Source organism: Peromyscus eremicus, chromosome 14 (genome assembly GCF_949786415.1).
Source record: "Peromyscus eremicus chromosome 14, PerEre_H2_v1, whole genome shotgun sequence".
NCBI lineage: Eukaryota > Metazoa > Chordata > Mammalia > Rodentia > Cricetidae > Peromyscus > Peromyscus eremicus.
The window spans coordinates 69,081,748-69,093,943 of NC_081430.1; the positions used below are offsets into that span (position 1 = coordinate 69,081,748).

General features: G+C 40.1%; 1 protein-coding gene across 2 annotated transcripts in view; it reads left to right on the forward strand.

Moving 5' to 3' along the window:
• Actr10 (actin related protein 10) overlaps window positions 1-8,606 on the forward strand; it is a 32,626-nt gene extending 24,020 nt beyond the window's left edge. For both annotated transcript variants that reach the window (XM_059279338.1, XM_059279339.1), the window contains exons 10-13: window positions 32-105; window positions 4,166-4,247; window positions 6,245-6,446; window positions 8,189-8,606. In XM_059279338.1, the coding sequence (XP_059135321.1) occupies window positions 32-105; window positions 4,166-4,247; window positions 6,245-6,446; window positions 8,189-8,370 (540 nt within the window). In that variant the 3' untranslated portion in view covers window positions 8,371-8,606. The remainder of the gene's footprint in view (window positions 1-31; window positions 106-4,165; window positions 4,248-6,244; window positions 6,447-8,188) is intronic.
• Window positions 8,607-12,196: the final 3,590 nt, after the last annotated feature.

Sequence of the window (12,196 nt, forward strand, 5' to 3'; positions counted from 1 at the left end):
ATTATATATATTTTTTTCTCTAATGTTTCAGCGTCCCTCCCCACCCCCAGATGTTGACTATCCATTGGATGGAGAGAAGATTTTACATGTGCTTGGATCAATCAGGTTAGACAGTATTGTTACGAGCAAAACAATGCGTTACATTTTGGCTCTGAAATATACTTATATAAGCCTCTAGGTGAGTGTTTCCAGGTTAACAGAACAATGTTTCTCATGATGCTTCATTTTTTGTAACTTTATTCAGCTTTTTTAAATTTTAAAAATACTTAAAAATATTCTTTCCTGTTCATCAGAATAATGCAGAATTATTTTAATGAAACTAACAGTGTTTTGAAAAGCAACAGGAAATACGTTTTAAAAAGGGTCGGAATCTTTTAAGAACCAAGTAGTAACTGTCTTAGACTTTGATGTCCATGTAGTCTTTTCACCTACTCAGGTCTACAGATGGAGTGCAAAACTGACCGTATACTATGCCCGTGTTCCTAAGAAACTTTATTTGTAGTTAGTCATTTGCTCATTTGTGCTCTAAACCTTTGTTTTGGAACCCAGAGACAGGCATGGATCAGCAGTTAAGAACATCAGTGGTTAAGAGCACTGGCTCCTCTTCCAGAAGTCCTGTGTTCAATTCCCAGCACCAACATGGTAGCTCACAACCGTCTATAGTAGAATCTGATGTCCTCTTCTGGGATAAAGGTGTATATGCAAATAGAGCACTTATATACATAAAATAATTAAGTAAATCTTAAAAAAAAAAAGAACACAGAGAAGCCAGGTTCAGTTCCCAGCACGCACATGGCAACTCAGAACTATCTAGAACTCTAGTTTCAGGGTGTCCAATGTTCTCCTCTGGCCTTGGTGGGTACTTCATGCACATGGTGGACAAACACACGTGCAGGCAAAATACCCATACACATAAAATAAGTAAAATTTTAAAACTTTGTTTTCTTAGAATGAACTTATCATTCCAAATAAATTCAAACTTTAGAATCCATTGGTGATTCACATTTTATTACTCATTTCATTATTTCTCAGATATTGTAATAAAAATTACTGTTAAGGGTTTACATAATTATATTGATAAACATAATTATATTGCTAGCAGTGTAATTTTATTTATATCCTAATTTATTTATATCCCATGAAATTTGATTATAAATTCCCTCTGTTTTCAGACAGGATATCATACTGTAACCCAGGCTGACCTCAAACAGTGGTTCTCCTCCTCCCTGAACTTCTTGAGTACAGCTATTGTGAATACATACCTGACTGCCTTAAACATTCCATTTCTAAGATATGATATCAAAAGATGGACTGAAAAACAGTCACCATACTGGATAGCCTTTAAGTTTTAAGGTAACAGAGGGTGAGATGTCAAGAGAATGAACATAAATACATAGAAGTTAAAGATTATAAATTAAAGGACCCATTGGTGTGAAAATGTGGTACTTTTTGGTAGTCTTTTTTTTTTTTTTCCAAGATAGGGTTTCTTTGTGTAGCCTTGGTTGTTCTGGAACTTGCTCTGTAGAGCAGGCTGGTCTTGAATTCACAGATATCCCCTGCCTTTACCTCCCAAGTGCTGGGATCACCTGGCTCTGTTGTTATTTTTATTAAATTATTATTTTAAATTTTCTTTCGATTATTTAGTGGGACCCACAATAAATGAATGCTACATAGTGAGACCCTACTAAAAGAAACAAAAGTAGAGCTCTGATGTGATGTGTGTGTTCACTTGGGTGTGTGTCGTACTGGCTGGTATTTTTCTTGGCCGCCCAGCTTATACGAACCTGAAGAGAATGGCTTCAGCAGTGCGGGAGTGTCTGTCATGTGATCCAGGTTTAGAGAGTAGGACAGCTCCCAATAGAGATGGAACATCCGTCCATCTTGTCATTTCTTGGGTTCTTTGTGGTTGCTGGAGTCATAGCTTCCCTGTCTCATGCAGCAAGCAAGCAGTCCTAAGAAGGGAAGGGAAAGGAAGAGTGCTTCCTCTCCTCTGTAAGGAGCTTTATAGAACTCCTGTGGGTCGCTCTGTCTGTCTGCTGTTTCCTGTCTACTGTCGGGAGGCTGGGAAACAGGAGTAGTTCAGCTGACGGCAGGAGCACAGTCCACCCGACCTACAAATGGATCTGTGAGCCAGCTGTGCTCACGCCCCTGTAACCCCAGCAGGTGGGGGCTGAAGCAGATGGTATGTCATAGGTTCAAGGGCACCTTAGGCTGCATAGTGAGTCCCTGTGTTTATGAAGTTTTTCAAAGAGGCTCACTGTTTTGGTTTCTTTTAAATTTGCACATAATTCTAGACTTAGAGAGAGTTGAAAAAGGAAATACAGAAGCTGAATATGGTGGTGGCACACGCCTTTAATTCGAGCACTTGGGAGGCAGAGGCAGGTGGATCTTTGTGAGTTCAAGGACAGCCTGGTCTACAGAGTGAGTTCCAAGAAAGCCAGGGCTACATAGAGAGACTTTATCTCAAAATTTAAATAAGTAGTAAATTGGTATTGGTATACAGTGTATGTATAGTTCTGTGTAATTTTATGTGTAGATTTCTGTGATCTACACTTCAACAATAGAGTTTTAAACTATTATGGCCATGAAACTGCCTGGATAAAATTAGTTTCCATTAGATTATTGTATTATGTGTGATCCATGATCATGTATGACTTCATCATTAGTTTATTTGACTTTGCTTTGATTTCCTATTGTAAATCCCCCATTATTTATTCATGTATTTATTTGTTTTTGCTTTTTTGAGACAGGGTTTCTCTGTGTAGCCCTGGCTGTCCTGGAACTCTCTTTGTAGACCAGGCTGGCCTCGAACTCACAGAGATCCGCCTGGCTCTGCCTTCCGAGTGCTGGGATAAAAGGTGTGCACCATGTGTGGTGTAAATCTCCTATTTCTTAATGTTCATATGTTTGAAAAATACAAATAAACATGAAATCTTACAAGCTTGATTAAAAAGAACTGCGCCACATAGAAGGAATTACTGCTTCATCTTTTATTAGAAACGGATTACAGCAGTGGCTACTAGGGTTAGAGCGGGTGAAGGGAAGTGGATCAGAGGGCATAAACTTTCACCATATAGCACGAGGACTGTAACTGATAATGTATGTCATATACCGAGAAGTCTGGGGAAATAAGTTGTAGCTACTCTTACCACAAAAAAGGTAACTGTGGAAGGTAATGGGTGATCATTTCATTATAAATGTGTGTAGCAGAACATTGTGTTGTATGTCTTAAATATGTACAATGAAAAATACTGTTCACCCCAAAGACTTTTCTCATGTTGGCCAAAATAGGCTTCTCTTAAGTCTCTGTCATGTCCTTGCTGCTTCCTGTTTTTTTTTTTTTTTTTTTTAAAGATTTATTTATTTCTTATGTATACAATTTCCTGTCTGCATGTATCCCTGCAGGCCAGGAGAGGGCACCAGATCTCATTACAGATGGTTGTGAGCCACCATGTGGTTGCTGGGAATTGAACTCAGGACCTCTGGCAGAGCAGCCAGTGCTCTTAACCACTGAGCCATCTCTCCAGCCCGCTGCTTCCTGTTTTTAAAACAGGTGTTGCTGTGTAGCCCAGGCTGGCCTACAGTCTGTAGCAGTCCTTCTGCTTACCTTTCTTGTGTGCTGGAGTTACAGGTGTGGGTCACCGTACCCAGCTTTTATTGTAGATTTTTAAGACAAAAAAAAGTGTGGGCTGCCCGTGTAGTGGTTCACACCTGAATTCCAACATGTGGGAGGTAGAGACAAGAAGATAAGGAGTCTGAAGTCAGCCTCAGCTCCGTGGAAACGTGCTGCAGAAATCGTTAAAAAAACAAAGGGTTTTGTTAGCTTTTACAGAGTACAACCTCTTTTCTGTTGTTATGTTTGAGGAGGGGTAATGAAATCCAAAACATGCAAACCTTACTTCCCCAGGAGCTCACACGGAGGAATGCTTCCTGTGTGCCAAACCTTGTTTGACAAGAGTATTGCATCCTCCTCTCAACCCCTGTTTATATAGTATCAACACTACTGGTTTCCCCACTTACAATGAGAAAAGCTTTGTATTTTATTAAATAATTCACGAAGGTGATACTGCCACTTAAAAACATGATGTCAGTGTAACTAATGCTTTATTCCATGTCGGGTTGTATGATGCCAATAAAGCGCTCTCTTTTCTTTTTACTCTCATAGAGACTCAGTTGTGGAAATCCTTTTTGAACAAGATAACGAGGAGAAATCTGTCGCCACTTTAATACTGGACTCCCTTTTGCAGGTATTGATAGTCTCCCTTCGTTGTAACGGTCCTTCAAAGGAAAAACTGAAGTGTTGTCTTCTGCATTTCTCCTTATCATATACTATTTATAAGAATGAAGAAATTTTCTAGTCTCTTTATTGTAATTTTTATAGAATACTGTGATCTTTTAAAAAATATTTTACTTGCATTTTTTTTGTTTTGGTTTGGACCTATAACTCAGTATATCGCTGGACTTTGGCAATTCTTCAGATTCTTCTGCCTCTTCGTCTCAAGTGCTAGGGTTACAGGCATGCACCTCCACACCTGGCTTACATTTTCCTACTTAAACTTTTCTGTGGAATTTTATAGTTAATGCTGCTAAGCATAGTGGCGGTTGAGTGGCCAAGGCAGTTGGATGAAAAATTCCAGGCCAGCCTGGTTTATATCGAGAATTCATGCTAGCATGGATCACACAGTAAGACCCTGTATCAAAAAAACATTTTTCTTAGTATTTTAAAAATATTCATAGGGCCAGCAAGATGGCCCAGCAGATAAGGGTACTTGTCACCAAATGTGATGGCTTACCTTCAACCCCAAGACACACGTGGTAGAACCCACTCCTGCAGGTTGTCCTCTGATTCCCACCTGCGTGCTGTAGTGTGCCCACACCAACACACACACACACACACACACACACACACACACGTAAAATACATGAATGTAAAAACCATGTGAAAAACATTTCTAGTTAATGAGTTTGAACAAAGCAATTTTTTTCAGAGCAGATACCAGACTTGGACCTTTTAGTTCCTCCAAATTCCATTCTGTATGGTAGTGAATTTTCAAGTGCTTGAGGCATATATATATATATCTTTGTTGAGTGACTATGCCACTGTAGAACTCCATCTGAAGTACCATCACTGTGGAAAGGTACTGTCTGCCTCTCAGGCACCACTTCTTGAAGAACTAACTGGATCATTCCTAAGTCTTAGAACTGATGAGGAAGCGTAGTTCTCAGAGGGTCTGAGTGAGGATGATCTGGCACCCCATGGGCTGCCAGGCTGATCTGACTGGCCAGCAGAGTTCACTTCTTTTCTCCTTTTGAAACACGGCCTCTGGAAGCTGTGCCAAGAGTGTGACTTTTCAGTAGAGGAGAGGGTCCTCCAGTCAAGGTACATGAACAGCTGTGCTGTCCTGTGAGAACCTCCAAACAGACTCTGAGAGTAAGCTTCCCACCCAGCAACTGGCCTTAGGTATGGGAGTAGAAACATAATACCTTGAAAAATTAGGTTTTAAGCCAGGTACAGTGGCACACCCCTATTATCCTAGCACTCTAAAGGTAGAGAAAGGAGGATTGCAAGTTCAAGGCCAACCCAGGATGTGTGGTGAGTTCCTGGCTGTATTTGGCTATCTGTCTCAAAAAACAAACAAGTTAACAGAGAGAGAGGGGTGGTGGTCAAATGTTACATGCTTTCCTTACTTACATGGGAAAAGATAGTTGTTGTTTCATACCATCTGCCCAACTTACTTATTCTGTCTTGAAATGAGTACACTCTTACTGCCTCTGCGACTTGGAATTTACACTATTTTCAAGTCTAAAACTGTGGGCCAGCTAGATGTCTTAGTGAGTAAAGGCACTTGCCACCAAGCATGATAACCTGAGTTCAAGCCCTAGGACCTACAAAGTAGGACAGAGCCCACTCCTTCAAATTGTCCTCTAATCTCTGCACATGCACTGCACCTATATGCTTGTATCTGTGCACGGGTATGCATGCTCACACACACACACACACACACACACACACAATTTAGAGACTGATGTAGAGGGGAATGCAGAGGCTGAGTGTGGTAGGGCATACCTTTAATCCCAGCACTTGAATAGAGAAACATTACAGTCTCTTGTATTACAGCTGCTGCTGCTGCTGCTGCTGCTGCTGCTGCTGCTGCTGCTGTATACAGTGTCCATTTCTGTGTAGTAAGTCTACTTAAACAGGATTTATCCAATTAAAAATAATTCTTTTCTTTTTCAATACCAGTGCCCAATAGACACCAGGAAGCAACTGGCAGAGAATTTGGTAGTCATAGGTGGCACATCTATGTTGCCAGGATTTCTCCACAGATTGCTTGCAGAAATACGGTATTTGGTAGAAAAACCAAAATACAAAAAGACACTTGGCACCAAGACCTTCCGAATTCATACTCCACCTGCAAAGGCTAATTGTGTGGCCTGGCTGGGAGGTAAGAACTTAGTCCTGGGTGTTATTATTAATAAATGCATCGAAGTAAATGATTCACTATTGAAAACTACCCATCCCGTAGGCAGAACTGTTAGCTGGTCATGTACCTGAATAGTGTCCCCTCACAGTTCACCTTTGGAAATAATGTTTGATGTTGGGAACACTTAGCCACAGATGGTGCTGAAGATATATTTTCCACTGAGAACTAAACCCCACAGTCCAATTACTTAGGAGGCTGAGGCAGGAGGATCAAGAGTTTGAGGCAAGCCTGGGCTACATAATGAATTCCAAGCCAGTCTAAGCTACAAAGTTAGACCTTCAAATGAACAAATAATTTTCATAAAATGTGACTTTTCTCTAAATTATTTGAATTTTTAGAATTATATGCTTGTTTCTGTTGGCATTTGCACTGTGATTTTTTTTTTTTTTTTTTTTTTTTTTTTTTTTTTTTTTTTTTTTTTTTTTTAAGTAAACTTCATCCTTAGGGACGGGTCGTGATGTGGTGGCACACGCTTTTTTTTTTTTTTTTTTAAGATTTATTTATTTATTATGTATACAGTGTTCTGTTTGCATGTATCCCTGCAGGTCAGAAGAGGGCGCCAGATCTCATTACAGATGGTTGTGAGTCACCATGTGGGTGCTGGGAATTGAACTCAGGACCTCTGGAAGAGCAATCAGTGTTCTTAACCTCTGAGCCATCTCTCCAGCCCCGTGGCACACGCTTTTAACACCAACACTCTGGAGGTAGAAGCAGGTGGATCTCTTGTGAGTTCGAGGACAACATGGTCTACATAGTGAGCTGCAGGCCAGCCAGGGCCACATAGGAAAACCCTGTCTCAAACACTAAGTACACTTCATCCATCTGAAGTCATCCCTCATAATAGTGAAAGTAGTGACCATATTCTAGAGAGATGCTTGCTGTTACTTAGAGCTCTTGTGTTAATGGGGGAAATGGGTTCTTGGCTTCATCCTTGCTCTGTGTTGGAGCTCATTGAATGCTCTAGATGGTGTTACCACTGGATAAGCATGTAGTCTAACCTAAAGAAAAACAGTCGCATGTGTACATTGTACACTGTGTATTTTATGATAGAGCCGGTGTCGAGATCATACATTTAGAGAGGAAAAACAAATGTTAGGATTTTTAAATGAATGCAATACTTTTTCTTTTCCAGTATAAAATCTTAAGACTTTTGGGGCTGGAGAGATGGCTCAGTGGTTGAGAGCACTGGCTGCCCTTCCAGAGGACCCTGGTTCAATTCCCAGCACCCACATGGCAGCTCACAACCATCTGTAACTCCAGTTCTAGTGGATGTGATACCTTCACACCATTGCACATAAAATAAAAAGTTAAATTATATTAAAAAGTATGAAAAAATTTTAAGACTTTTTAATGATACCTATTGGGTTTTGCAGTTTTATTTTACTTAAGTAAATGACATGTAGCCGAGTTGTGGAAAAGAAAACTTGGGTCTTTCCTAAAGTTGAAAATCCTTCCACCTCATTCTGTTTCACTTCCTTATAGATTTTGTAATTCCGTATTCACTGTAATCTGCAAAAGGTTATTTAAGTTACTTTCAACACAGGAGTATGGTTGATCCTGTTATTCAAAATCCCAGTGAACTGAAATGGAGAATGTGGTCTGCACTGCTGGATTTACCAGTCCCTCTTTTCATAGAATGGATTTACGCAGCTTACAGTTTTCTGATATAGCATCTTAGCTATAAAAGTATTGTTGCTACACAGGTGCTGTTTTTGGAGCATTGCAAGATATACTTGGGAGCCGCTCCATTTCAAAGGAATATTATAATCAGACCGGCCGTATACCTGACTGGTGTTCTCTCAACAACCCACCTTTGGAAATGATGTTTGATGTTGGGAAGACACAGCCACCACTGATGAAAAGAGCATTTTCCACCGAGAAATAAAACTTTGAATAAATTGAGCCTTGCTTTATTTCAAATACTTAATTAGAAATAAATTGTACAAAGTATGTAGGATGCTTTAATATATATATAGGTGACTTATGTAACAAAGCATTTCTGTATTTTCTTTTTGCACTAATATTTAATTGCTCTCACTTTGTCTCTTGTGTAGTATAGTAAAATAGTGGACGCCTGTGATATATGTTGTATTTATATCAATAAAATAGAGTTAAGCTGTTTGTTCTGGAAGTTTATTGTGTAGTTCCGTTTCCTCCACAGCTCACATAATCTGTCTGAGCGTTAGAAATATTTCTGATCTTACCATTTTAGCGACTGATCCAGTCCGTGAATATCAGCCACTGCCAGTTGTTTCAGACTCCTTTTTACTTTTCTTTCTTTTTAATGATGTGTAGGTTTGTGTGTGCATGTGAACGCAAGTGCCTGTGGAGACCAGAGGCATCAAGTCCCCTGGAGCTGTGGCCACACTGAGTCACCTGATAGAAGTGCTGGGAGCCGAACTCTGGAATGTGCTCTTAGCCACAGAGCCATCTCTCCAGCATAGTTTCAGATACCAGCACGGTCTATTGTTTAAAATCCTTTGTTTCACGATATGCCCTTGAGAGGTAGGGCTGCTTTTCCAGGCCTGTCTGATCCTTCAGACTGTTTGAGAGCAGGGCCATGCTTTCATTAAGCAGGGTATGGAAATGTGCACTTCTGAATTTCATGTTCAAGAACATGTAATCTCTACATTCCTAAGAAATTAGTTTGCACTCTTCATAATTGCTTAATAAACATATTTATTGCAGAATATTTATTCGCACTGACACTCTGAGACTGCTAATAAAGTTTACCTTGAATCAGGGTGGAGTCAGCGATTGGCTGACTGGAATTAGCCATAGAGATTTTGGAGGACCCAGATAGGGGGCCCCAGGAAGATATAGGGAGGAGCTTAGAGAGATTTAAGGCCTTTTTCAATCTGGGAAGCATGGAGAGTTAGGGTCAGCTGATCATTCCTCTTCCTCTTTGGATCTATGTGGGAGCCTGTTTTCAGGATCCTCGTGGCTTTACCCAGCAAGTCCGCATAGAGAGGATGATTAGGACCACAAGCCTGAGTGCAGGTGTCTGAGATGGTCTGCACTTGGCTGTGCTGGGGGGATGTTGCTCCACTCTTTGGTGTCTCTATAAATACCCTGGGGCGGAGACAGGGCTCATTGGAAAAGGTTCGAGGTCCTCTTGAGGTTATTCTTTATTTTCTGTTTATCTCCACAATCTAAATCCTTCTATCTAGTATTTCCTACTGCTCTCACTAAAGAAAACTCCAGGGAGCTGTGGGATTGGTGGGTAAACACCCCGCAGAATGGCACCATGAATAGGGACTAAAGAAAAAGGAAAAGGGGGGTGGGGAACTAAAGACAAATGAACAGGGACTAAAGATAAAGGAAAATAATAGTTTTAATACAGAGTTTTTGGCAAAAGTGCTGAGTCAGGTCCTGCCAGTGGAAAGAAAGGGACATGTCCAGTGTTGTAATGGAATATGAAATATGAATATTAAGGGCAGGGGTTTTTATCCTCAAGAGAAAAGGGGGAAAAAATGGACTAGAAGAATGTCCGATGCTGCAGTGCAAACATCTCTATCAAAATTTCTATCTTGTATCTCTTAATTTCTATCTGAAAAATAAGTATAAATTATACTGTAGTAATATAGTGTAGAAAAAACTTAGAAATGTAAGATCATGTAGAAAAAATTAGATAAAGGGAACTAGACAGAAAAACTCTTCAATTTTCTAATTTTGGGGGCTGTGAACGCAAACTGGGGGGAAAAAAATCTTTGAGTTTTACAGGAAGTAAAAAAGATCAGGCAGAAAAAAAGTTTCCTATGGAAGCTTTTGACCTGGGGACAGCTGAAATGGTAAGTCCAAGAGGCAGGAGAAAGTGATTTCTCCCTGAGGTAAAAATGCAGGTGTAAGAAGCCAAAAAGTTTAAAGTAGAAGTTTTGGGAAAAGTTAGTCTTTCTCTTGGGGAAAAAAAAAATCTTTATCTCAAACTAAAAAACTTGGAAATTTTTTTTTGGGAAAAAATCTCTCTAAAAAGCCTTAATCTTTCTCTCTTAGAAAAACAAAAACAAGAATCACCTGTGACTAGCACTTAGGGAAAACAACAAACCTCTTAAGAGAGCAAAGCCTCTCTAAGTTCTTTCAAGCCAGAAAAATCCTCCCTGCAATGAGGGAGGCAGGGATGGAGTTCCTAAAAACCTCTCTTCTAAGCCTTGTCTCTTCAAGCTAGTAAAAGACAGTGGGTCAGAGTCCCCTGAGGGGAGAGTATGGGTGAAAAGCCATAAAGAGCCCAATAGGGCAGGAAACTTTACCTAGGGAAAGCACAAAAGCTAAGCTTTTCAGTTACAGCAGAGCTGAGGCATCAAGGGTTTTGTTTCTGAGTGAGCGTTTCAGAATGAAAAGGTGCTCCTAATCCCCCTAAGGCAGAGATCCCCTGAAGCAATGCAAACTGTTAGTGCTGTATCCTCACTTCTGACCAACAACCGAGGGGCAACTGGCCAGCTTCTCCGAGTTGGAGTGCATTTCGGGGATACTAGGGTTCCTGCAGTTGTAAACTTCCTGGAGTGCACAGCTGAGGCAGGAAAGTGCAGGACCCAGGGGAAAATTGCTAATGAACAAAGTTAAAGCCGGTGGGAACGGCACAGTTGTCTGCTTTCCTACAAGTCCCAGGTTGATAGGTCCACAGCTGCAAAAAGAAATCTGAAAAAAGCTTTCCTATCAGAGAAAAGACCTTTCTGGGAAAGCAGTAAAGCCAAACTGCGTCTGCAGAGTCAGAACGCTGTCTGGGGAAAGAGCCCACCCAGGGCAGAATGGAAAACTATGCAGGAATAAAGCTTTCTTTTCTATCAAAGAAAGCATCTTTACGAGAGAAGCTTTGTTTCAACTAACTCCCAGTGAGATGAGGGAGTGTAGCCTACAGGGTGATTGCCTCTGGCATAAGCTCTGTCCTTGAGCACGTGGACAAACAAACGCAACCCACTGGGGAATGGGCTATGTTTTATGAAAGAACACCTATGTTCTTGACTCCTTTGAATAGTAGCAGTTTTGGTGAAAATGTTGGGCTAATAAAAATCTATCAGAAACATCACCATTGTTAAAGAACTCAAGGCAAATACAGTTTTAAAAAGTTAAGAAGGGAGAAAATTGTATCAGAGTTTAGTGATGAGTGTAAAAAGCAACTAAATCCATTTTCCTGATATTAAGGTTCCATCTTGCAGTCTGGGCATAGTAGGAGGATAAAGAGTCTTCCAGACTGCTGAGGAGTTTGAGACAATTGTAACTAAGTTTCAGCAATGTTTTCAGACCTGTTGAAAGCTGCAGGTCTGGAACCCCACTCCAATTTAGACAACTATTTTCTCTTGTTGGGAAATTGTCTGTTGAAACAGAATATTCCTTACAAGGTTTTTCTTCTTTCTTTTGGGTTTGCTGTAAACTGAGATAGCTCTTAATAGAGTTCTTATAAAACATCTGAAATGCACAGTAACAGAAGTCATTAAGTCCCAGAGTTGAGAGAGCCATTAAAGAATTACTCCTGTTTCAATCTATCAAGAACTTCTAGAATATCAAAGCTGTCTGTAAGCTCTAAACTTTAGAAATGATTTGCGTTCTTCTTGTCTAGTTAAGAGAATCTTTCTAATATAGATAGTGATGATAATCAAAAGTAAGAAGTACAAAATTATTCTGTCTTATTAGAAAATGTTAAATCTCTTCTAAGTGTTAAATCTTTAGGTGTTTGCTAAGTTAAGATATATGCTAATGGTAGCCCTATATAAGTT